The following is a 27639-nucleotide window of genomic DNA, read 5'->3' on the forward strand; positions in this document are numbered from 1 at the left end:
ACAGTTGGCTTCTCTCTTGGAAAGCTCTGTAAGTGAGTGGATAGCACTGTATGTGGGCACTTATCAGTCATTAAGCTCAGAGATAGAAAGTAGAAAGGGCCAATGTGAGCAGGAGAGGATTACTGAGATAGGGAAGGGGATGAGGAAGAATCCTGAAAGGTGACTGGAGAGAGCATTGCTCCCATGGGGAATGGAGAGGTAAGGACCAACAAAGAGGGGTCAGAGAGGGCACGAGTGCCCATGCAATATGCTTGTTGGGAAGACACCATTATGTGTTTTCTTTGCTCCTAGACACATTCTTTGCTTCTAAACTCATTTCACAGCCTCCCCCATGGTGAGGTGGGGCAACATGGCCAAGTTCAGGGAAATGGAGTATGATTAGAAGTGAAACATGACGCCTTCTGTCCTGGTCAATAAAAACCTTTCGTGTTCCAATCTATTCTTTCTGTTCTGTGATTGTAAATGGAAGCAATGAATAATGCAAGAATCCTTAGTCTCTGAATGTCTGGGTAAAGTGAGCTTCCCCACACTCCAGACCCATCTAGGACTACTGGACAATGATGTGAGGCAAAACCATGATGAAAGAGAGTTAGCCATTTCGAGTTTTTTTGTTGGTGGTTTTCTCTCTCTCTCTCTGTTTTGCAATTAGCCTTTGCTGACTAATCAATTCTGTTGTCCAACTGTTTATAAATTACTTCATAATGGGCCGCCGTTAGTAAGTTTTACTTAGCACACTGGACAGAAATTAGTGCAATCTTCATGAAGGGCAATTTGACAATTCACACCAATAGCTTCCTTGACACATATTCTCTGAATCTGTAATTCAACTCCTGGTCAGCAAATAATCAGAAATGTCCAGAATACTCATTATATTTGCATTTCAGAGGAGACAATCTAAATATTTAACAAAAAAAGAGCAAGTTAAATGAAGTATGATAAATCCACATGGCAGAGTTTTAAACTGTCATATAATTCATATTTTCTAAAAATATTTTATCACATGGAGAAATGATCTGGATATAACATTATGTAAAATATTATATAAAGGAAACTGATAACATAATAGTGTCATGGGTATTATAAAAATAGATTGAAAATTATTAGGACATTCTACATATACATAGAAGTAAAAATAACATTGTAAGAAATGTACTAAATGTTATCAGAAAATATCTCCCCAAGTGTGAGGATTTTAGTATCAAAGAGAATACATAAACTTATGTATTCTCTTTTATACTTTTCTGTGTTTTTCATGTTTCTGCTATAAACATATGTTGCTTTAATCACTTAAAAAATTTCTGATATAAAAACTCTAATCAAGCTTTAATTTATTTCTGATTTTCTCAAAATTTAGGATGAGGTATTTATAGGTTTTTGTTTTTTTTTTTTAAGTCAGAGAAGTTAGAGAAAAATCTTCCCACCTCCTCTGTGTCAGTCTTGAGGTAAATTGTAAAACATTTCATACAAGAGCCAAAGCTGAACAGTACCAGGTCCTGCCCACTTAGGGGTGCTGACTGCCTATTTGGGGGAGTGCTGGGATGACAGTGAGGCATCCCTGGCTAATCCAGAGGGTTCAGCCATGGCCGCCCAACAGGGCCCCCTCAAGTTCTGATCTATTGAGCTGGGATGGGGCCTCGGCTTCTGCACATTTTTGCCAGTGTGCTAGTTTGTTCTAAGAAGAACCACTGGTGCAATAGCGTGGGCCTGGAACACGGAGTCAGAGGGTCTAGGTCCGGCCCTATTTTTCTCAGGAATCTGCAATTTTATCTTGGGCCAGTCACTCAACCTTCCATATTGCTTCCCATCTGCTCCTCGCCCCACCAGGCACTGCATGGGCTTGGCACCGAACCCACTGCTAAACCTCAGCGCCACCTCTGCAGGTCTGGGGGTGCTTCCTGCATGAAGATCCCAGAGAAAAACCTATTGTTGGCATTGGCTCCTATACAGACTTGTCATATGACTAGGGGAAAGGCAGGCAACCCTGACTCAGTTTCTACACCCTAAAAATACATGAACACTTAGTGTAAAGATCAGTTGGAACAGGGAATGTGGGCGTTACTGTAGCAGCATAATGAGAATAAAACCAGAAGTAATGATAATAACAACATCAAGTAAATGAATGGAGCACTGATAATACATCTGGTGCTGCTAAATGACTCATCCTTTACTTCATGTTTATTTCCTCCCTTTTACATATGGGGAGACTGAGGCTCAGAGAGAGGAGTTAGCGACTCCTCAAAGTTCACACCTTAAGAAGTGGTCAGCTGAGACATGAACTTTGGCCGTCTGACAGCAGGTCAGACATTCTTCTGCATTGTCTTTTTACTGCTACATCTCTGTGGTTGTTATTCATTTGGGATATTTTAACGAAAGAAGTATTTGGAATGGGAAATTGTGGAATTATAATTAAAGACAGTGTTGTCAAATTGGCATAAGATCTCAGGATATTTGTGTGTGTGTGCATGCTCGGCACACGTGGGTCTAGTGGCAAAAGATTTGGATGTAGTTAGATCTAAGCTGACATTCCAGTTATGGTACTTACTAGTTGTATAACTACTTGTGACAAGTTACTTAACCTCTCAGGGATGTTTTCTTATCCTTAAAGTGGGAAACACAATAATGCTTTTATAAAATTATTTTTAGAGATGTGAGAAACTGTTTAGATTAGTAATAGCTAACAGAGATCACAATTCCTGTGTGCCAGACACTGTTCTAAGCACTTCATGTATATTAAGTCATTTAATCCTCATAAAAGCTCTATGAGGTAGATAATAAAATAATGCTCATTTTATAGACAAAGAAAGTGAGGGCACAGAGAGGTCAGGCAACTTTCCCAAGGTCACGTAGCTAATAAGTGGCGGAGCACTTTTACTCCCCAAGCTGTGAACTGCCTTGCCAGCCTCAGCATGCTGAAAATGTCTAATAAATGTTAGCTATCATTATTACATACTGCAGTGATTTGATTAGCAGGACCTTATTTCAAAAGAAAGCTTTTGGAAATCTTACTATATGTAATATGGTAAAGGCGGAGCCTCTTTGCTTGCTGTGTGGATGAAGATTCCTTCCCAATCCCATCTCGCCTATAGCTGCCCCAAGGCACTTCTGGGAATGCTGGGGTCCTGAGGAATCCAGTTTGAAAACCTCTAATTCCAGCTTTTAGATTCTTTATGTCTGTATCTCTGCTTTCCCGCCTTTCTTACCCCTGCTCAATACTAAGCCTGGCAAAGCAGCAGCCAGAAAACCAGAGACCAGAATATATTCCGAGGGCCCCTCAGGCCCTGCTTTTGTCGATGTCCACCCAGCTGGGACATAATGGGTAGCCACTTGGGTGGGGTCTGGGGCGGCAGGTACAGACTCACCCGTTTTGTCTGAGTTGCAGAGGATGGTTTCCTTCTCAGCTCTCACGCCCGGGCTGGGGCCGTGTTTCATCCACATGGTGATGGTGAACTGGTCCGTTAGGTTCTTGGGCACAATCCCATCGGGGATCTTGGCACCCTGCCTGCCGTCAAACTTGAAGATCATCTCACTGCTGTCCACCAGCAGCCCGGCAGTCCAGTTGGTGGCAGCACTGGGGGACGGCAAGAGGTCAATGATACCAGAGGAGGCTCCTGCAGGGCGTGGGGACAGAAAGGACAAAGCGTCATTCCTCACAGGGCGGTTGTCCTCACCTTCAGTTTTCTCCTACTGGATATGGATGAACTACTCAGCATACTTATTCAGAGAGGTCTTTCCCCAGCCCTGAGCTAAGTGACTTGGGAAAAGAAGTGCCAAATGCCATCCTAGCCCCTGAGCTGCTGATGGTCTGCTTGGGGAGGCATCAATAACTCCTAGGCAAGTGTTGCATGTAGCAAGACAAGGTGCAAGAAAAAAGTGTTGGAGAAGCTTACGGAGTTGGGAGAGCCCTGGGGGCTTTTATTAGCAAGGAGAGTTACTGGAGAAGGACAAGGCTGGGCTTTGATTTGGATGGACAGATTCATTCATGCACCCATCTGTCCATTAACCTGTCCGCCATCTACTGAGCACAGACCGTGTGCCAAGACCTCTGTGACGGGCTGGCCATATGACGGGGAATCGGACACAGTCCCTGACCTGGGGAGCTCACAGCCAACAAGTTGGCATAGTGTGATCAGAGCTGTGATCGGGGAAAGATCTAGATCCTGATCCCATGAGAAAGAGTGTGTACTCATCACACTTTTTTACAACCATTTGTTGAGGCCAAATGGTGTAGTAGTTGAGAACATGGGTTCTGAAGTCAGCAAAACTTGAAATTGACACGTGGCAGCATGATTTGCTAGCTGTGTGACTGTGAGTCAGTTACAACCTTTCTGACTCTATATTTCCTCTCCCCACTGAGTTGTGAGGACTGAATGAGATAATGCACTGAGCTGCGGCAGCATGCTCATTGAGTGGTGAAGATTCACTCAGTGTTAGTGATAACATTACCATCATCATCATCATCATCATTATTATTATTTATGCCACTACTATTATTCCAGGCTAAGGCATGAGGACACCACTTGAAGCAGTGGGAGTGCCGTGGGCAGGTTCGTGTTTTAGGAGAAGCACCCCTACAGCTTAGTGGAGGGCTGAGGTGAGAGGGAGTGGCTGGCTTGGCAGAGAAGACTGGACTTCCCTGCTAGAGGGATCCTTGGGCCTCCACTGACTCTACCTGGAGGCTCAAATGCAGAGTTCTCTGCATCCTTCTGTTCCATACACGAGCAGGACTCAGGTTTCCAAGGAAGAAGGTGGGCGGGGAGCTTCCTGTTATTTTCATGAAATAAGAGTCAGGGATTCAAAGTGTGCCTTGTGCCGGGGGCTGGGGACATGGGGGCTCTCTCCTTGCATGGCACTGGCCAGTCAGTCATAAGCTCTGATGGGGTTAATGGGCAGTGGTTGTGTGTATTACCTGCCACGTGTCCATGGTTATTGGATTTTTGACCTCTGTGTATCACAGCCTCATCTCACCTAGGTTTGGCTTCCAAAGTCAGCCACTGCCAAAAATCTGCTACAATTAAAGTGACCCTTGAAACTCCCTCAGAAATGTGCCTTATTGGAAACCAATATAATTCTTTGAAAATGTTCAGCTGAGCCAGTTTTTCCTCCAGCTTTGGAATAGGTCATCAAGTCTGTACCCACTGGCTTGGAATTAAAGGTTATGCTATGAGAAAAATATGTATTGTTAGAGCCCAGGCTCTCTGCTGAGCACCATGAGAGTTTCATCCTGGGAGAGGCCTCTGGAACTGTGGTGCCTGGGAGGGTGGAGACTCAGGTCTCCCAGTTCAAGCTCATGCTGTAGCTCATACGTATGAAGAGGAAGTGTGGACAAAGTTGATAGTATTATTTCCATGGGTATTGCCTAGGGATTTTGCTTGGTACTGTGCCTGACACACAGAAGGTACTGAGTTAATGTTTACAATGATCTTTCCTCCCACCCAGTGCCCCCATGAGAAGCTCCTGGCCATGCACCCAGAACTTGGGTGAGCCAGCCCATCCAGCCCCTGGCCCATGCCTGAACCTCTCATCACAGTGACTGCTCTCATCCCATGCTCCTAGCTCCTTGGTTGCTATCTGTGTTCCTTACCTGAGAAACTACTTCACACCAATGTTTCATGGCCACCAAAGCCTTTGCCCTCCTTTGGTACCACCTCCATAGGTATTTGTAGGACATCTATAAGGTGGTAGCAGGAATAGATTTGTGGGGGGTTGGGAGTAGGAGATACATGGCTTTTTAGGAAAAGTCAATTTTCCTAGCATCCCTAGGAGACAACATGGCCACAGCTTCTTTGATCCATTAAGTAAGTGAGGTCTGACACCAGACTTAGCCAGTGTGAAGACAGCTGGTGACTGGGGGACACACAGAGTGTGTCGGTTCCTAAAATTTAGCGTGGCCAGAGGGATGCAGGATGAGAGCTCTGGGCTCCTGACTTCCAGCTCAATCCATGGTTCCAACACAGTCTAGCAGGGCTCAGGGCAGGAGTGGCAGCTGCCGTGGCCAGCTCTGCTACCATCCATGGCAGCCAGTCCTCCACACAGGGGACGTGGGTGGGGTTTGGCAGGGCTTGACACTCCACCCCTGGAGGGTCCTTCTTTGGGCTAAGGGCTTGCAGTTCCTATAGAATTCACACTGCAATTGATACCTTAGACTAGTGAAGAACTGATTGTGAATTTCCCAGCAACAGGTTTGGACAGAGGGAGAGAGAGAGAGGTGTGGAGCATGGGGTGATCGGGGAAGGCATCAGGGGAAGGTTGGGAGGCAAAACTGGTTACAAAGTAACTCAGCCCTGGTCAGGATGATTCTACAGATATATTGGATATGTATAGAACTTTATATTTTATAGTTACAGACCTTCCTTATTTTTCTCTGAACTGTTTATGGGCAGTGAGTAGGTGCCAAGGCTGAATTAAGTATCTCACCTGCTCTTTCTTAGTTACTCCTGTGTGTGGTGAAAACTCTCACGATTCTAGTTTACAGATGAGAAACCCGAGGCTGAGCGAGCTGGGGATCACAGCCGGCTGGTGAGTGGACCCATCGCCAGGACGTCCCAGCTCCAAAGCACGTGCTGCCCACTGTACCACCGCAGTGGACCTGAGGGCAGATCTTGTGACCTTCTGTTCATCTGGCAGACATGGAACTGAGGCCAGAGAGGGGAACAACTGGACCAAGATCATGCAGTCATGCAGCTAGCCAGAGGCAGGCCCAGCCTCAGAGTAGTTCTTTCTACTACATAGTAGGATAGGGTTGGGCAGTAGTGTCCATAAAACCCACCAGCTGACCTGCCAAGCACAGCCTAGTCCCAGGGGACCCCACCTCCCTACTCAGGCTGCTGCTTCCACAGAGGGGCACGCTGAGGATGACATGTGCCCTGGCAAAGCCATCACCATGGAGCTCCTTTGTCTTTCCTACGGAGGTTGGAGCAGCACGCCACCCTCCCTAACCCGCAGATGTTGCCTGCCAGAAAGCATCAAGCTGCATTTGACCAGATGGTGCAGACTTCCACAAGCTTAACAGATTGTATTTCATTTCTTGGTACCCTTAAACAAACTGAGAGAGATTTACTTCCTCTAAGGTTTTTCTGTCTCTCTTCTCCCCAGGGATGCCTGGGGAAAGCAGTGGGTAAACAGGATGCATCACTTGCAGAGATGGAGCAGCACCATCTGCACATCGGGGTGTATTTAAGATGCTCCCGTGGAATCCTCCTGGGTCCACCAGGCTGCTGAGGATCCATGCTGGTCTGGTGCACAGCAGCTGCAGTGTGAGTGCTGGGGACTTGGAACCAGAGATGGGGTTCCCTGGGCCCCACTAGGTGGGGGAAGCCACTCAGATCCAGCAAATAAGGGTGGGAGTGGGATGAATGATGCAGATTTCAGGGCACTTAGTGTGACAGCCCAAATGGGGTCTGGGCAGGTGGCCACTGTCTGGACTTCTTAACTGATGGGTTTGCATTCTGTCCCGGATGGCCTTGGTGAGGCCAGAGGCTGCTTAGCCATTCAAGCGTCCTGTGGCAAGGGTGATTGAAGTGAGCCTCAGGTCACACCTTCTCAGGTTCCTCACCAAGGCATGGGCAGGGCAGGAGCTAGTAGGAGGGTCTCAGGGAGAAGAACAGTGTAATCCAGGACATAGAACTGGCTCTGTAGAATGTTCTCACTATGGGCAATATTGGCTGCATATTATGTCAGCAAATGTTACGTAATGTCTAAGTTACCCCAGCCACTGTAGTAAGAACGCAGCAATGAATCAAACAGATTTAGGGACCCAGTGAAAGTCTTTTATTTGCTATAAAAAGCAATTCTGTGATTCAGAGTCTTAAGGAATCCAGCAAGGCCAACACAAGTGCCGTGTGGACTGCCAGAACTGCTTGGTGGCAGAAGGTATTCCATTCACAACACACTTCTCTGACCTATGATGCCAGCTCAGCCATGCGACTTGGTCTGATGGATGAACTATGGGTGCAACTGACATGTGTTCTATCAGGGTAGAAGCCTTAAGAACCAGGCTGTGGTTCACTATTTCTTTTCCATCTGCCACAGAATCACAGGGTTCTAGATCAAGGCTGTTCTATTAGCCCGAAACCTGGCAGAGAGACAACATGGCACAGAGCCACAGCTGATCCAAGGATGTGGTGGCAATGATACATAAACCTTCATTATTTCAGTGCCCCATGAGAGTTCGCAGTCATTTGTTACAGCAGCATAGCCTGTCCTATCCTGACTGATAATCCACATCAGTGACACCAACAGTTAAAATTCCCATTTCTCCATCTGCATACCTTAAGCATAGGCCTGAAGAACTTTCTGATACCCTTTCAGGAGCTCATACTCTATTGAGCCTACAATCGGACTATCATTCCACCTCTAAAATCCTAGATAAGAAGGATTACTCCAAGACCTTGGAATCAGAAACTTGGATTTCTAGTGAAGCAAGCTGGGTTTTGGATGGGGGTGGCAGCCCAGGCTCCTGGGGCAGGGCTATAAATACCTAGTTGCTGGTACCCTTAAACTGAGGGCGAGGACACTGCAGGCAAGAACCTACTCCCTCACATACCATGTTGTATGGTAGCTGCTTAAATGACCTCCAAGAAATAAGCATATGCAGAAAAAAGCCTACTGTTCACTGCCATACATATGCAGAGAAAAGCCTACTGTTCACTGCCATCATCCATGAGTCTGTGCACAACCCTTTGCTGATGTGTGATTTAGTGGTTTCACCTGACTCCCAACAGGTGTTCACCTAGTGTCTGTAAGAAGTCCACTTCAGCTCCCTCAGAATAGAAGCACTGGCTATGACTAGGGGCTTGATGCTGTCACCCCTGGAAACTCCAGCTCTTTAGAGATGTCTTGGAGATAGCCATGATGGCTTCCTGTAGTTGGGCTATTCTGAGGGTATAAAAGTCTCTGATGGTGACTTTTAGTGACAACAAGTTCTGTTAAGTTGCAAGGTATAATAAAAAACCATGGACCTTTATGCCCCCTAAAAAATTGCACTGTAACTTAACATATTTGTCTTAACATATTTGTCTTATAAATATGTTAAGACTTAACATATATGTCTTACAAACTTAACATATTTGTCTTCCCCAGGAGACTGAATTGGTATTTTAAAAATTTTTGTAAAAATTTTAATTGACACATAACAAAATTGTACATATTTATGGGATACAACATGATGTTTAGATACATGCATACAATATATAATAAGCAAATCAAGGTAATTAGCAAATCTGTCACCTCAAACATCATTTCTTTGGGGTGAGGAGATTTCAAAATTCTCTCTTCCAGCTATCTTCAAATACACAATATATTATTATTAATTATAGTCGCTCTATGTGCAATAGAACACAAGAACTAAATGGTCATATTTTAGTTTATTTTATCTTATTTTATTATTTTTTTTTTAATTTTTTTTTTATTTTGGCATATTATGGGGGTACAGATTTTAAGGTTTCAATAAATGCCCATTTCCCCCCCTCCCCCCAAAAGTCTGAGTCTGCATCATGACCATCCCCCAGATGGTGCACATCTCACTCATTATGTATGTATATACCCACCCCCCTCCCCCCTCCCTCCTGCCCAATACCCTATTACTGTAGTACCTATGTGTCCATCTTATTTTATTTTTGACAGAGTCTTGCTCTGTTGCCCTAGAGTGCAGTGGCATCATCATAGCTCACTGCAACCTCAAACTCCTGAGCTCAAGTGATCTTCCTGCCTCAGCCTCCTGAGTAGCTGGGACTATAGGCATGCACCATGACACCTGGCTAATTTTTCTATTTTTTTAATAGCTATGGGGTCTCATTCTTGTTCAGGCTGGTCTCAAACTCCTGAGCTCAAGCGATCCTCCTGCCTCAGCCTCTCAGAATGCTAGGATTATAGGCGTGAGGCACCATACCTGGCCCTAAGTGATCTTATTAAGTGCTATGTTATTTCAAGAGTTAGGAAAGCATTTGGACACTCATTAAATATTTTTTTTAATTAACAAATACATGCATGCATGCATGAATAAATAAATCAAAAGTCCTCTATGAAAATCTACTAGATTCACAAGTATATAAATCCTAAGAACAACTTAAGGTCTGGTCATTGCACTGCTCTAGCAGATGAACCACTGGATTTTTATAGCATGCTCTCACTCTGTGGCCTTTCCTTCAACAGGACAGGTCCTCAGAATTCTTTACTTCACATACAAAACAGCTGGCCCGGGTGTCCTGTGCAGGAGGTTCCAGCCAGCTGCCAGGAGCACTGCGATCCCGACAAGGAGCAGCCCTGGCTTCCCTGTTACGAAGGGCACATGCATCACAGACTTTTCTATTTTCCATAACATGTAGTGATGCAGGGTCATCAAAGCAGCCTTTCCTTGGACTGTTGTTTATGTCAAATTTACTTTGGCCAAGAAGTCTCACTGAAGGCTTCATGGTGCGTTTCATACTCAGGCAGTTCTGTGATGCTCAGCTCTGAAAAGTCTGGTACTGGGACTCAGAGCCCTTCATCTAAATCTCTGAATTCATAGGAAATGAAAAGCAGCTGGCCCAGTTTCTCCAAGAAGCCTGGCCTCATGAAAAGCAAGGCAGTGGAGGGGGGCGGATCTTAGGCTACACCTGGCCCTACAAGATGAAGGGAGCACAGATTCAGGGGTCTCCATTGTTTTTGTTCAGGGAAGCGTCTCCAGGTACACATTTCAGTCAGCAATATGCCCGGCATCCAGCACTCTGCTAGGCCCAAAGAGGCCATTTCAAGTGCTGCTGCATCTGCGCAGGTACTTCCTGACAGCAGGCTTGACACCAGCTATTGTCTGACTTCCCCTTAAACGGATTCTCTCACTGCTCCTCATGGAGCCTACACTGCATGAGGAGGAAGCAGGTGGGCAATGATGAGATTTCCACAATGATCTCCCGGGAACACATCCCCGGCTAGGTCACTGCACAGCTTCAGAATCACAGAGGAAACTCCAGAACTCAAACCCCCATAGAGGTGCACCCTGACTCCTGGTGTACATGGAGGGCAGGTGAATACTGACTGAGGGGAAGGCGTGGGCACAGGGCAGGGGAGACAGAGCATCCTGAGTGAGGGCCTAGGGATGAGAAAGATCCAGGCAGAGGGACCAAGGGGGAGCCCGGACCAAGCAGAGGCAGAGCATCAGGACAAAATGGGCTGCAGGGTGGAGGCAGATCCTCCAGAGGGTTGAGAATGAGGTTAGAATTTGGCACTCACACCTGGATGTTTTCCAGGCAACTGTCATCACTGTCCCCTAAATCTACTCTTGCCCCTGGATTCCTAGTTCTGGTTGGTGGCACCCTCATCCGGTTAGATGTTCACACTAGAACCTTCTCAGACTCCTTTCTCATGCCTGACAGCTAATCAATCATTGAATCTTGATGATTTTGCCTCCTAAATCTGTCTTAAATTCATCCCTACTGCCACTCCTCTGGTTCGGAACTCATTATCTCTAGCTTAGAGTATGGCAATAATGTCCTAATTGGTCTCCCTGCTTCCATCCAAAGTCAATAAAGATTTGTAGGATGAAAAATGCATGAACACTGAGCCCTAAGGTGTCTTGGCAGCTCCCTCGTGGGGAAGCCTGGCAAGCAGCTTTTCCAGCATCCACCGAAAACACACAGAGACTTGTTTCCAGAACCAAAGGTGCCCAACGGAAGTCAGGCATCACAGCCCAGCCTCTGTTCTAGAAGCCATCTCTCCTGCATTTCCCTTGGACTTTGGAGAGGGCCTGGAGCCCACATGTGGAAGCGGAGCCCAGCCCCAGATTCGCATTTGGGTCTCACTCCTTCGGTTGCTTTTTCTCTTTTCTCTTAAGTTTCCCCCACCCCCACCCCAGTGCAGTTCAAGAGTCAGACATCTAATGTGGAGGCAGGACTGCCCCTGCCCCTCAGGGTTACTGGGACAGGGTTCCCAGGAGTGTGGTGGGCAGTGCTATGGGGAAGGCCACCAGAGAGGAACACAGACTTCTCTTCAAAAGGTGGCTCCCAGTGCCAGATAAGGCCGCATGGTGAGGGGGAACTGCCTTCCTGGCTGAGTTAACCTGCCCTTCTGCAAGGCGAGGTTGGCAGCCCAGATGGAATGAACTCTGTTAACACACAAGATGCAATTTTACTCTAAAGTCTCTTCCCTCGGAAAATCCTTCTCACACTCCACAGCTCCCCTCTCCTCCCCTGCAACATTCAAAATCAAATCACAAGCGTGTGCCCTTGGGCCCATCTGATCTTTAGCAAGCTGATTCCATCATCTCCTTCTAACCTAGAGGAATTTAGGAAATGACTCTAACCCACAGAGGCGTGGGGTCGAGTTGACTTATAATTCAGGTGAGGGGGAGCAAAATGGGATATTCATTCAAAGTAAGATGTCATCTTAGATGGCTTCTCTGCATGCACTGTGGAAGAGAGGACTGGAAGCAGTTTTCTGAATATTGCAAGTCCCTTATATGCATTTTTGCAAGAGCTGTTTGAAATATTGAAGTCGTGGTGCTTTCCCCATTCTATTGCATCATTTTGGAGAGGTCTGTGTTCTCATAGGCCTTCCCTGTCAGCCAGGTGATGGGATAAAAGGGACACGGTGGTACCCAAACAGGGTTTATTTCACTTTCAGTTCCCCAAATTTTCACTTCTTTGGGCAAGAGCAGTGTGTGTGGAGGGGTGTGTGTGTGTCTGTGTGTGTATATGTGTTTGTGTCCATGTGTGTGAATGTTGAGGGAGGAGAACTGCCCCAAAGATAAAAGTGGAGGGACCCCTGGGGTACGGCAAACTAGACTATACATCCGGGCACCTCCCTTTCCCAAGCTCCCTGCAACTTGGCTGGAGAGTTAAATGTGAGTTCCTGAACGTTCTTGGCAAGAACAGGAAAGAAATGAATTACACGCGGGGTGGGGCTGAAGGAGCCCCATCAACACACCGGCAGTCCGGTTCACCAAGCACACAGGACTGTCCCCACTGTGCTAGATGCTCATCCTGGCTAGCCCCTGTGGATGCTGAGCAAAAGAGCCTATCACCCAGACAGACCTACCTTCAGTCCCCACTGTGTCATTGTCTATCTGGGTGACCTTGAACAGGTCATTCTCACTGCCTGGGCTTCAAATTTCCATCTCTGAAACTGGATGAATAACACCTTCCTCACAGCGAAGATGGGAGAAGTGAATAAAGTAATTCATGTGGAGTCTGGAAGGGGCCACGCAGCGGGTTTCAGTAAAGCCCAGTCCTCTCCCTACCCACCTTTCATAGCACCCCCCCCCGTCAGCCTTGCTCCCCAACGCCTGGCCTGCCTCCTGTCCTGCACCATCCTACACCATCCCACAGCCCACTGACGGCAGCCCTCTCTCCCTCACACATAAACATCTTCGTTTGCCCACCTCTACCCCCACCCAGCCTCTTCTCTGCTGTGGGCAGCCAGGCCCTGAGCAGTGGCCAGGGACCCGTGCTTAGCTGTGGGTACTTGGTTTAATGCTTCACTGTTGTCTTATTAAAACTCTTGATAATTTTTGAACAAGCACCCCACATTTTGAAAAAGGGTCCCACATTTTTATTTGCCCTGGGCCCTAAAAATTATGTAGCTGGCCCTGTGGGGAGGAGACCAGCCTCTTCCCAAGTCACTGCTACAGCTCTTCCTGTTGGCCCTGGTCAGGTGGCTCTGTATTAGCCCGCAGGGCTCTGTCCCAGGTGCTCTTAAACTCATTGCGCCATTTCATCCCTATTGTACCAATGAAGAACAGAGGTATTGCGGCATCACTTGCCCAAAGCCATTCAACTGGGCAGTGGAGTCTGAACCAGGGGTGTCTAATGCCAAAAGCTGAACCTTCCAACATTTTCTCCTTGAGTAAACTTAAAATCTGTCCAGGAGTTACATACACCGATGCAGGTGGGGAGGGCTGATTCTTTCCTAGTATAAGAAGGTGTGCTTTACTTGTATATATCATTTCAAAGCAATCAATTTAAGAAATTCCAACAGGGGAAAACCTACCGCATAACTTCTGAAGGGATTTCTCAGAGTAGGTCTCGCGGTCGCAGCCCTTCCCGATGTAGTTGGTCTGCAGCTCCGCGGTGATCTGGAGGGAGGACACGGCCCCGTCACACGTCTCCAGGTGGATGCTGGGGAACAAGGGCATGCTCCCTGAGCCGGGCTGGTACTCGATCCTTTTGGCCCAGTCTGAATAAACAAGCACAGGATTAAAAGTAAAGCAGGCTCAGTCAGTTCTGCTAGGACATGTGTTTTGAAAATATGGATTTGGTCCAACAGATTATTTGTCCCAACAAATATATTAGGGAACAGTTTGAGAATAATGGGAAGTTTACATTAGTTTATCCAAGATTTCCTCCCTGAGAGATGCTAGGCAAATACAGAAAACTGCACCCAGCCAAACTGAGCCCTATAGGAACATAAAAAAGATGCACACACACACACAAACACACACCTCAAACACCTGCCGGCCACTCAGTTCACCTTGTGTCATGAGCCACGACCATCACGTGTGCAGCTACAACTTCCCATCCCTTTCAGAGACAGCCTTCCACTGCTTCACAGTAACGTGCCTGCTGCCACCCGTCTGATATCCACTTCCACACGCAAAGCGCAGGCCTCTTCAAGGCAAAGCGCCACATTTATTGTAGTATTGTGTAATACCGTGCTCCTGTTTTCTCTTTCTCCCCTTTTGGTGCACCACAGATGATGTTTTTGAGTGTTGTGCGTTTCGCCCATGTCTCCATTTTGCCTCATATGGTTATTTTTAGGAACTGTCTTGCCACAAAACAAAAGAGAGCACGATTGCTCGAGGATTACATGAGGTCACCACGAGGGGTGCAGGGATTCTCAAACACTCAGAACTGTGGCCCACTGACATAGGGCTGATGGTCATGTCAGTGCTTCTCAGTGGAAAAACAACTTGGAGATGATAAAGCATTGGGGAGGAACGAAACCACAATTGAAACGGCACCACATGAGGACAGAGCAATCACCAAACATAACCCGTGTGAGTGAGCGTACACGGGAACTGATGGGTGCAACGGCAGCAGTGACTGGGAGGCAGGGCCCATGCCAGGCAAGGTTCCGGTGACTGATAGCTCACACTCACCGGCCACAGCGGGCACCGTGCCCTGCAAGGACACGCGTCTGAGAGGGCTGTGCAGCCGTCCTCGGCCAGACTTGCTTGAAGAAGCATGAATCTGAGTCACCAATGTGGGTTATGGAAACTATTCATCCACAAATCTCATATGTTTGTCACATAGCACGTTATTAGATGCTGTCCTTCTGCCGAAGTAGAAATGAAAAGCTGTGGAATCACCTTCTCTTGCCCGTGAGACGCCCAGAAGGACCTCATGTCTGGGACTTCGTGTCAGGCTGCAGCCACCAGAAGGCTCCTCGCCACCGTGGTGGTGCCAGTACCGTGGAGAAGGCTGGGCTTAGGGCAGCCGGACAGCTCGTTCGCTGAGCAACCATTTGCTGAGGGTTTGTTTCCACGCGCCGGGCTCTGCCGGGAGTCCCACGGATACTGCAGGGAAGGCGCCAGGAGCCGCGGGGGAGGCGGATGATGAATAAGCCCCCTCAGAGAGGCGTGAGAGTGCTACGAAGGGCGGGGCTGGTGATGGAGAGGCCTTCAGAGCCAGCGTTCACCTCGGAGGCCTGAGCGCCAAGGACGCATGCGCTGCGCGGAGCCTCCGGGAAGCGCGTTTGAAGCAGACGCGGCAAAGAGCCTGGCCTGACCCCGCGAGGCCGGGACGTTCTTGGGCAGGCCACTGAAGGTCTCCAAGCCTCGGGCACCTCGTCAGGAAATGGGGACCATCGCAGTGACCTCACAGTGCTGGAGTACGGCTGGAGTGTGACCACGCGCGCATGGCATGCAGCGGCGGCCCTGATCGTGCGCTTCCCCAGCGAGGAAGGGGGCTCTGGCCCCTGCACCACAACCCTGCCGTGCTCCACACACCTGTGCGCTCTGAGTTAGCGCCGAGCCCCGCAGTCACCAGCTGCTACGTCCGGGGTTTTCTCTGAGCACGGCATGAGCAGAGGCTGCACATAACGGTTGGGAGGTCCAAACCCAGGAAACTTACAATGGAGGATATTTGGGTGAGAGTGACGGTGCGTGAAGGAGAATACACACAATTACGTGTTTTTCCTCATAGCATGCAGGACCTGTGCAGACTGGCCCAGCACCTCCCGGAGGATGAGATCACGGAGCTGCTGCAGCCCATGTTCCAGAGGCCCCACTCTCAATCCTGAGGACAAACCACTGGGACAAAGGAGGGGGTTTTGTTAGGTGTTTCTGAAAGTCACAATGCTGTACAAAGCCATCTACACATGGCCAGCTGTGTAGCATCCTAGGCACAAAACATTTGATGCCACTGTGCATTTGATCATGCTGTTTCTTCTACACGGAGTTCCCTTTCTATCACCTTCCCTCTTGCTACCTCCTCCATGCAGTCTTCCAGGATTTCTCCAGTCTAGTTAGATGTCCTCCTTTGTGCTCCCACACTATCCACAACATTTGACTGCTGCATTCGATGCCAAGCTTCAAGGCACTCTGAGTCCGCATTGTGCTGCACAGTGCCGGGCACAGGGTAATGAACACTAGATAGTGGTAGAGACTGTGAGTGAATCCTATATAGTATCTTGTTGAGATCATCCATTTGTGCACCTGCATACCCTAGTAACTGTGAACTCCTTAAAAGCAGGGATTGTGATGTTTGTGTGGGTTTTTTTATTATTATTTCAGAATATTATGGGGGTACAAATGTTTTGGTTACATGGATTGCTTTTTGTACTACTTGAGTTAAAGTTATAGGTGTCCCCATCACCCAAATAGTGTACATTGTACCCGTTAGGTATGATTCCACCCATCCCCTCCTCCCTGCTCCCACCTTCATGACTTCCATTGAGTTTTACTTCCACCTGTGTACATGAGTGCTTATTGGTTAGTTAAAATTTAACAGTGAGTACATGTGATGTTTGTAAAAGACACTTGCACTTGAATGTTTATAGAAACACAATTCACAACTGCAAAGATGTGGAATTAACACAAGCGCCTATCAATTCATGAGTGGGTTAATAAAATGTGGTATACATACACCATAAAGTACTACTGAGCTACAAAAATGTGACGTTTGTGTTTAAAATCTCCACACCTAGATCAGAGCACAGGAAGTATTTGCCAGGTGGATGTGGGGAGCCCCAGACACCTAACCTTGCCTGCCGCTGCGGCAACTCTTCTTGAGCTGCAAGTGGAACCTGTGGCCGGTTTGCAGCTTCTCTGCCACTGGCCTTCTGACCCTCACTGCCGTCCAGCAGAACCAGCCATCCCACCAGCAGCAGCGCATGGCACGCCTGGTTCTCTTGGTCCTTGGCAAGGCAGTTGGTCTAACACTGACGGTGGAGGAACCTACTTCCCAATAACAAGAAGTGACACGAAGGAGGAGGCCAGTTTTCCCCTTTCTCATCTCTTCCTGAACTGTTTCTTCTTATTACATTTATTTTTATATATTGTTATTTTTCTTCATAAGAAACTCTCAATGAAGACTCTCCCTTTATACGTGTAAATTAAAAATGGAAAAACTAAATTTTTAAAAAATTGAAACATAGTTTTGTGACGAGGGCCTTGGTGTGGGCCCTGCAGCACCAATCTGGGGGGCCTCCCCCTCCTGCAGTGAGAGTCCCCCACATTATCTCCTCTGGTCACCATCTCAGGAAGCTCCTTCCCTGGAGAAACCCAAGACACCCTTGGTATTCATTCCCTTTATTCTGTAGGTGGCTGCAGGCATCTCTCTTGCATCTAGACATTTTGGTGGTTATCTGTGATGAGAAGTTCCACCTCAAATCTTTTATAGAAGGAGTGCGAATAAACAAGCCAATGCATCAGGAAGGGAAAGGCCAGTGGAGACACAGTCCTATTGCAGTTTTTATCTCTCACCCACCCCCGGCTGGAAGGGCAGGGCCCTCTCTGGCTGCTGGGGAGAAATCAGGCACAACAGGGTATTAGGAACATCTCAATTGCCAGTTGCTTTGGTGACCTCGTGAGGCTTGTTTTCAAGGGTTTATAAGGAGCAGGCAAAATTGCAACCGTATAGTAATAGAAATCGATGAAGCTTTCTAAGTACAGTGTCCTTGAGGGTGAGCAGTGACAAGCTCGCACAAACAGCTTCCATTTTCCAAGGAGTTGGGGGTGGGGATTAAGAGAGCAAAAGGCAAGTCATCAAGTTCAGCCTTTGCCACATGAAATATCTATTCATCATCCTTTCCTGGAGTGTAGGATAGCATGGTGGTTAAAAGCAAGAATTTTAAATTTGGCCTTCCTGAGTGTAAATCCTAGCTTTACCACTTACTGTGTAACTTTGGGCAAATCACTTCCCCTCCCCGAGCCTCAGTTTCCTCTTCTGTAAAGTTTACGTCTACCACCCAGAATTTTGGAGGGATGAAATGTAGAGTCATTTCAGCACCAAACACAAAGGGCATGTTCAATAGATGTATCATTGCTAAATTGTCATTTATTCAATAACACTTATTGCAGGAAATAGCAGTGACGAGGCACTGACAAGGTGCCAAGGACTTTCATATTTATCTTTTCATTTAATTAAGAGACCCAGTGAGGGGGTGTTATTATCTTAATCACGCTAATGGCAAAGCCATGGCTGAGAGGTAATGTGACTTGCCAGGGCCACAACAGCTCTTTTATGAAAGCTCTTCCACTATTCTGAGGATCTGCCAGACAGAGAACAGCTGTAATTCTTACAGATTCATTTTTGAACATTCAATTTACACTGATACTTAAAAAAAAAAAAAGCGATAATCTTAATGTTGGCAAAGGATCAGAAGCGTGGTCTGTCTTAACACTACCAACCTTGAGGGCAGTTTGTGGGAGCGAGAGGTTCACTTTGACACTGAAGACTCCCAAATGCAAGTTCACACGAACCTTGCAAAGCCATTATCATCTGACAGCCTCCATTGCCTCATCTGGGTATATTTGAGATAATCACACCTCCTCCTAGGCTTGTCCTGAGTGGGAAATCCTGCAGGCAAAGGGCCCCATGGGGAGACTGTCCCACGAGGCTTATTAAGGGAACATTCCCATCCCTGCTTCATAAGTTTCCCCAACTTCACTGAACTGTCCTGCTTTGAAACAAAATCTTTTTAGTTTACAAAGGGCCTAGAGACTACTTTATGAATTGTGGTTCAATTGTTTTTTCTCGAGTGGAGAGAAAGGAAGTAGACTGCCTGCTGTTTTAATAATCAGGACTAAATTACCCTGTAAGTATTTCTGAAAAAGCTATTGGGATTTAAACTTCTTTGTGGATTTAAGGATTTAGAAACATGATGATTTTATTATAAGTCCCACTAAATTTGGGGAACATGTGTTTTCTTATCAGCAGACTATTAATCACTTAGAACTTACATATTAGATGCCTAGAGGTGAAAAAACTAATCTGAGACTTCTGGAAAGCACAGGCTTTGGGGGCTCTTGTAATTTGAAACATTTGGCCCACTGTTCTGATTCTGTGCTCACATACTACGGTGCAGGGCTAAAGGGAAAGGTGCAGGCATGGCAAAGACACTCTTCTTGACTTAAATGCGTATGTGCAGCGGCCTCAGCTTTCAGTGGGTGAAGAACTATCAGGATTTCTAGGAAATTGCTGGATTTGCACAAGGTGAGTTGTTGGATATAGGGATGCTGGAAAGTGGGAGGGATGGGAAAGGCGCCCCCTGAACAGGGGTTGTTAAGGGAGCCAGCATTCTAATGAGGCTCTGCAGGCATTAACTGCCTGCCAACATTCAAGACTTTCTCTAAGGAATGGGTGGCTTTGATTCAGCACCAAGGGTCTTCCCCCCTGCTGGGGGAAGCTGGTGGTGCTTATGTTATTACCACTGGGCGTCCGGAGCATCTGAACTGGGCTGGGTTAGGAAGTAGACATGGGCTGGAGAGGTCAACGACGGCCAGGTGATGGGTGCCGGAGAAGAGGTTTGGATTCCATCTCAGAGCCCGTGAGGAGCCACACACAGGTGTCTAGTGAGGGTGTGAAGTCAGACTGTGCTTTGGAATGGTTTCCCTGCAGCTGGGTTGGCTTAATGTGCTCATTTTCAGGACAGCAGGACACTCCTGACAGCTGCCCCTTGATCAATGCATGCAGATGTCACTGCTGACAGGGTCACACAAAGGGGAACTGCATTCCATTCAGGTCAATTCCACTTAGTTAAATTTAAGAGTGTTAATTCTGCGGCTGGACAGTCACAGGTTTGAACTCTGGCTTTGCTGTTTCTTGACTGTGTGGTTTTGGGTAAATCACTGAACTTCTCTAAGTCTCATTTTCCTCTTCTGATAGAATGAGGATAACACAAATCTACCTTGTGGAGTTGCTTCAGGAATTGGAGAAAAGATACTCAAAGCACCAAGAACAGAGACATTGTCAATACTACTGTGATCACTCTTTTCCTTACGCCAGAAGCCACGTGCCAGGCAGAGCCCTAGGCACGCAGAGGGCAGAGAAGTGTGAGTTATCACCCGTCACTCAGAGGAGTTTGCAGCCAGGGCAGTGGCAGCCACACAGCCAGCCTTAAAACTGACAGGAACAGAGAGCAGATGCAGGGAAGCAGAGAGGAAGGGGCAGTTTTTGCTGAGGAAGGGCTCACAGGAGACTCTATGGAGGAGGTGGCCTAGGTGTTTATTTTACTATAGGTATTATTATTATTTAAGTGTGGTAGAGCCAACGGGTCAGGATACAATTGCCATTGGAAGGATGGTTTGTTACACTCACAGATCCCAGGGGGAGGAGCACCGTGTCACCCAGGAGGTCTGTGGAGGGGAAACTGGGCAAAAGGCTTTACTGAGGCTTCCCTGGGAAGGAGCAGGCGAGGCAGGGCAAGTGGGTTTGGGACCGGCTGCCTTCAATCATTTCAGCAGGCTCTTGGGCATGGGGGCTGTCCCCAGTTGTCAGACACCTGACTCCAGGGTGATTAGGTGGTGGATGGGAGCCCAGAGAGTGAGAGCCCCATAAAGGATTTGGTTTGGAGGCCTGGACTCTGGGTTGGTTGGTTTGCAAGTGAAAAGTGAGAGGGCGAGTGGTTTACTGTCTCTGAGAATGGGCTGAGCTTGAGAGGGGCAGTCCCTCTGGGATCAGCCAGGCCCCAGATGAAAAGCATCAGAATACAGAGAATAAAAGACTGGTTGATACAGCACTTTGGAGTGAAGGGAATGTCAGAGGGCAGAAGAGAATTCCAGGGTGTCTTCACCTGGGCAGGTGTCTGTACAGCTGCAGGCTCAGTGGTGCCATTCAGATGGCAAATGATGCTAATAGTCCCTGCCCAGCCCCTCCCCAAGGTACACCCCAGCAGCTGGCAGGACTCAGAAAGTACAGACACATGTGAGTCTGGGGAAGGCCTCATGGGGCCTGGTGTGAGGTGGGGCCAGAAAGGAGCTTTGGGGCCGGATTACAAGGTCCTTGAGTGCGAGGCCAGGAAGTGTGGGTAACACAGACTCCAAGGCCTCTGTGAAAGGGAGTGACAACGCTGACTTCTGACATTGGCTTTCTCTCTCCCTAGGGGCGAGTTCCTCAGTATCCAAGCCCGACTTTGGATAAGGCCGTAACAGGGAATGACCTGAGAAAAACGGGCAAAAATATTTTCTGTCTCTTTGAAACTTCCCCCACTCTTTTTCAGAACCGAAACCTGCATGTCTGCCTCAGGCAAGGGGTTGGGAAGGTGCCAGTCCCCCCAGGTGGGTGGCTGGTGGAGGTCACAGGTTTTGTCTTTGGCAGAGATGGGACAATTAGAATAGTTAACCACAATAGCCTAGAACTGAGGGGTCTTCCCTTTAAAATCTCTGTATTAATATTTCAGCAAATTATGTTCAGCAAATTTGAATTTTGAGGTGAGAAGGTCTACCATTTTTCCTCTTTTGCTGGCAAAGTAATAAAAATTCTGTTTCCTCCACCCCAAACCACTTGTACTCTTTCTCCTGATTTGGCCTCATGAACAGGCCTCATGAAAGTGCCAAGCTTTTGGTGACAAGGCACCAAACCTTGTACTCTAAAAGTAGAGTACAAGGTTAGGCATGAGGAGCTAGATGCATGGGTACTGTCACTATCTCCTCTGCTTACCAGCTACTGCACCTTCGGGGAGGCACTTAACCTCTCTGTGCTTCAGTTTCTTTATCTGCAAAGTGGGGAAAAATCACAACTGCATCTAATGGGGTTATTGCAAAGATGAAGTAAGACAATATGTGTAAAATGCTTAGCAGAGTGCTGGACATGCATTAAGTAGTCAAAAATATGGGCTATTTTTTTCCTTGACATTGTACATAATTTTATTTAACATTTACAAGTTTTCAATTATTAATATGCTTTTTATTTAACTATGTGCAACACAACACATGGTTGGATGAAATTTGTCTATTTTTAATATTTAGTGGTTTTCTTTTTTTCCAGACTTTTACAGGGTGCATGCATTTTGGTTACATAATTTGCTTTTGCACAGTTTGAGTTGAAGTTGTAAGTGTGCCCTTCACCCACTTAGTGTGCATTGTACCTGTTAGGTGTGAATTTACCCATCCCCTTCTCCCCCTCCCACCTACTTGATTTCCCTTGAGTTTTACTTTCATAAGTATTGATCAATTAGTTCCAATTTAGTACTGAGTACATGCGGTGTTTGATTTTCGATTCTTGCAATACTTCACTAAGGATGGTCTCCAGTTTCATCCAGGTTGTTACAAAAGATACTAGATCACCATATTTTTTATGGCTGAGTAGTGAGTGCTCCATGTTATACATATAAGGAAATGTAAGCTATTTTCACTAGGCTTCCAAATTTTGGATCCATCCCACAGGAGTTCTGAAAGCCAGACCCTGCCACCCTTGCAATCTGCTCTCAGGAGAGGCTAGGGAAGGACCACCATGGATCTCCCAGTACAGGTACTAACTGCTCTGTGAGAGAAGGTGACCCCCTTTACAGGAGAGGACACTGTACTGGGGAGAGGGTAAGTAATTACAGAAGGTCCCACAGCCAGTCGGTGTAGAGCCAGCACTTCTGCCAGGCTGACTCCTGAGCCAACCCCACAAAAGGATTTCTTACTATTATGAATTCATTGTCTTTTTAAATTTCATACAACTGTGAGGTAGGACATTCAGCTGGAAGGAGGCAGGAGGTGCTGAGGAGTCAGGAATGCAATCCTAGCTCTGAGACCAGCTTCATGCTAAGAAGGGCCCCACACTTGGCTTCATTTTTATTTTTTTTCTTTGAGACAGTCTCCTTCTGTTGCCCAGGCTAGAGTGTCATGGCATCAGCCTAGGTCACAGCAACCTCAGACTCCTGGGCTCAAGTGATCCTCCTGCCTCAGCCTTCTGAGTAGGTGGGACTACAGGAATGCACCACCATGCTCAGCTACTTTTTTCTATATATTTTTAGTTGTCCAGCTAATTTCTTTCTGTTTTTAGTAGAGACAGAGTCTCGCTCTTGCTCAGGCTGGTCTCGAACTCCTGACCTTGAGCGATCCTCCTGTCTCGGCCTCCCAGAGTGCTAGGATTACAGGCGTGAGCCACCATACCTGGCCCCACACTTGGTTTCATGCTCTGCTCTGGCTGTCTTGAAATTTCTAATAATTTTAAGACAAAGAGTCCCTGGTTTCCATTTTGCACTGGGATGAACAAGTTATGTAGCTGGTTCTGCCTTGCCAGCTAAGTAACCCTGGGCATATTATTTAAATGTTCTGAGCCTCAGTTTCTGAAGGCTATAGAATGGGGATATTAATTAACTATCCCAAAGGGAGGCCACAGAGCATAACTGTTAGGAACTAGGACTTTGGAGTCAGACCTGGCTAGGAGTCCCAGTTCTGAAACTTGGTAATCACGTACTGTGGGCAAGTCATTTTCTTTTCCATCTGTGTTTACTCACGCAAACATTCATGACATTATTACCCATTCCAGAGTTGTATGAGATAATAAATGCAAACCACTTAGCCCTGTGTCTGACACGTAATAGGCACATACATTTTTGAGCATTAAATTATGTAGCTTTGTCTTCTCCAATTAAAAACAATTACACACAGGCACCATTTAAAAAGAAACAAAATACAAACTCTCTGAACTCAATTACAAATATAAGGAATCTCCTCTCTTTATTACTGACCCCTTTCCATTTACTATATTTTATTTTTACAAGAGCATTTTATTACCTTTTAATTCCTACTAAAAAGAGATAACTACAAAAGAAAAAGAGGGAAAGGATAAATATCCCCAGGTCCATATTCTTGGTTAAGCCTCAAGGCCTTGCTCTTGCTGTTAGCTGAGCCTCTGCCCGGTACTCAGTCCCTGCCCTTCCTGTGGTAGCTGCTTCTTCTTCAGATCTGAAGGAAAAGACTTTGTAAAGGAGACCTTACTGGGCTCACCTTGATCAGGAGTTCTTCCCCCATCTCTGCCCCAACCCCACCCTTCCTGAGAATTATTTACCTATTCATTTATGTCCATGTTTTGGAGCATGACTTGTACATCAGTGTGTAGTGCTTGCCACATAGAAAGTGGTCAACAAATATCTATGAAATGAGGAGTGATCAGATGTGTAAAAATCAGAACACACACACACACATACATACTCCTCTCCCCCAACCCCCCACCACCCAATTCTGGCTGCCAAAGGTAAGGAAAGCAATCATCTGAAACCCTGGGAGTCTTTGTTTCTGTGCTCATGGGATGGTACACCTTGCCTGTCAATCATCTGCTTAGCCCCAGCCAGCTACCAAAGGACAGACAGCCAGGCATTAAAATGGGAAAGATTCAAGACATGGCTGGTGTGTGTGTGTGTTGCTGTGTATTTGTATGTGTGTACACTCCCAGCCCCACCTGAATTAGAATGTCTGTGGGCAAATATGTGTGTTGAAACTGCACTTACAAATGGCTCCAATCTTGGAAATATCCACATATTTTCAAATCTTTTTAGTCCCCCTAGACATTCTCAATAAATCTCAAATGAAACAACCAGAAATTTGTCCTCAAATTTTGTCATGCTCATGAAGTTCTTTCCAGTTTCCTGATGACAGAGGGGGTTTAATTTTGCCCCAAATCAACACTGTGGTGACCGACTCCTCAACCTAACAAAAGCCTCACATCTTCCCTGGCAGACCTCAGAGCTGTGCACATGGGCAGACACTCTGGGGCCTTCCAGAAGCACCTGGGAAACTGCAGGCAGCTCCTTGCTGAAGCTGACGCTGATGTCAGGCCCTTCTCCTGGCCACTCGCTGCCAGCCAGGAGAACTGGTGCCAGGAGGCAAGGACAACACATAAAGAGAGCTGGTTGGGTAGATTCCATGGGAGAGACAACCCAGCCTAAAGCATTTCAGATTTTGTGGAAGGGCAGGGCACGGTCGTGCTGCAGAGCAGTGCTGCTGAGCAGTGCTGCTCACTGTGGTCTACAGACTGGGCCAGCCCCTCAGTACTTGTCACAGGTGTGTGATGAGGCAAGTACAGAAATCAAGCATTTAGAAATTTTATAGCAATCTGACAGAGTAATTTCATATTTATTTAGTGTAATAATAAAAACATTGTGCTTATATTTTGTATATCTTTGCTTTCATTTGGTTTTTCTAGAAATTCATTTCTACTATAGTTTTACAAAGTATTGGTCCATGACTGATTATGAGAAAACACTAGTCCTTCATCGCAGATAATTTGAGAAGCACTGCTCTAGATAATACTCTAACAAAACTATTTCCTAAAACCTACTTCCAAAGCCTTCAAATCTAGGAGGCAAAACTTCAGAGCATTGCCACATTTTGCTCTATATACCCAAAGGGCTGTTAGGGCCTCCTTCTTCTGAATTTTAGATGGCTCTCAAGGTGAACATCTCTCCCATTCTAGTCTTACTGCCATTATCACTTCTCACCTGGACCAATCACTATGACAACCTCCTACCTTACCTCTTTTTGTCTGTCTAATCTACGTTGCTTACCACTGCCTGGCCACAGCAATTCCAATTCCTCTTCCAGGAAGTTCCCCAAGATTGTTCCAGCCCAGACTGCGCTCTCTCCTGTAAATCAAGGTCTGATTTACAGACCTTGCAATCTACATCATCTGTGGGGGCTCCCACTGTACTTCTCAAATTTTTGTCTACAGACAGGTATGAGGTCATGGCTGGCATCAGGAAAATCACCTGAGAAACTTCTAAAGACTGTTCCTGGGCTCCACCTCGGGAGATGCCAGTGGAAAGTTTCAAGGGGGAGGTCCTTTAATCTGTCATTTGAATCAGCCCCCAAAGTGATCTGGATGCATAGGCAGACTTGGAAACCACCAGTGCAGACAATACTGGGCAATGGACTTCCATCACTTCTGTCTACATATTCGTGAGTCTCAGCAGTTAAGGGAGGAGGCTGAGAAAGAGTCCATGCCTTGCTATCCAGGATGCCCCAAGGGAAATCTGTTTGCAGCCTGGAAACTGATCTAGCCAGGTGGGACTTCATACCAAAAGAGTTTAGAACACACTTTCTCTTTTTCTTTTTCTTTTCTTTTCTTTTCTTTTCTTTTCTTTTCTTTTCTTTTCTTTTCTTTTCTTTTCTTTTCTTTTCTTTTCTTCTTTTCTTTTCTTTTCTCTTCTCTTCTCTTCTCTTCTCTTTTTCTTTTCTTTTCTTTCCTTCCTTCCTTCCTTCCTTCCTTCCTTCCTTCCTTCCTTCCTTCCTTCCTTCCTTCCTTCCTCCCTCCCTCCCTCCCTCCCTCCCTCCCTCCCTTCCTTCCTTCCTTTTTTTCTTCTCTCTTTCTTTCTTTCTTTAGGGCAGAGTCCCAGAAGGATTACAGATACAGGACCCAGGGCTCTCGATAGAGAGAGAGTCATTTCATTGAGCCATTAGTTCACTGGACTATTGCTCCTCATTGTGATTGCTCCCAGTAGGAATATACATCCTGCCCCATTGATTTGGGGTTTGGCCATGAGACTGCCTCTGAGCAGTAGAATGACAGTGGACAGTTCAGATGGGAAGATCTTAAAAGGCTATGACTAATGTGTTAAATGACCCTTGGGCCTCCAACTTTTCTTGGTAGGACGCAGGCTGAGGAAGTTGTTCAGCCGTCAAAGAGGGCATATTCACCAATGCTGTCTTTAGCTTTGGTCAAGATGGATAATGGAAATGGAAGGAGCCAGAAGTAGTGGAGAGAAATGGAGAGAGGAGCCACATCCAGAGTGCAGAGTCAGGGCCCAGTCAAGACTCTTCCCTCCCCCCAGGGCCAGGACCTTGGGCTTTTGTCCATGGGATTGCAGAATCGCTGTGCAACAGTGACTGCTGTGTCCTCCTATTCCCCCTCTTCCTGAACCTGAATGGGAGTGTGTTCTGTTACCTTCCTGATTCTCCATTGTATGTTGCGTATGTGTACAGTAGATACCTTGCTTTATTTTATTTTACTTTATTTTTTTAGTTCATAGGTCTCCAGATCAAAAGAAACTTCATCTGGGCATTATATACACCATGAGACTTTGGACTTTGAGCCTGATACCATGATCTGAGGAGATTTTTGAGGGTGTTGGGGAAGGCACAGGTGTATTTTTACAAGCACAAGGGAGAGAACACTTGTGACTAAGAGAGTAGTATACAGAGACGGGTTTATTGTTCTTGGTAACTTTGGGTTTGGCATGTGACTTGCTTTGATCAATGGCATGTGGGCAGACATGAGAGTAGCCAGCTCTGAGTAAAGG

At 46.6% G+C, this 27639-nt stretch overlaps 1 protein-coding gene across 1 annotated transcript in view; it reads right to left on the reverse strand.

Annotated features, from left to right (window-relative positions):
* The window catches only part of CLSTN2 (calsyntenin 2), a 590942-nt gene that overhangs the window by 83296 nt on the left and 480007 nt on the right, over positions 1-27639 (reverse strand). The window contains exons 6-7 of the mRNA XM_012762292.2: positions 13960-14145; positions 3360-3608 (exon numbers count right to left, since the gene is read on the reverse strand). Of these exons, the coding sequence (XP_012617746.1) occupies positions 3360-3608; positions 13960-14145 (435 nt within the window). The remainder of the gene's footprint in view (positions 1-3359; positions 3609-13959; positions 14146-27639) is intronic.

Source organism: Microcebus murinus, chromosome 1 (assembly GCF_040939455.1).
Source record: "Microcebus murinus isolate Inina chromosome 1, M.murinus_Inina_mat1.0, whole genome shotgun sequence".
Classification (NCBI taxonomy): Eukaryota; Metazoa; Chordata; class Mammalia; order Primates; family Cheirogaleidae; genus Microcebus; species Microcebus murinus.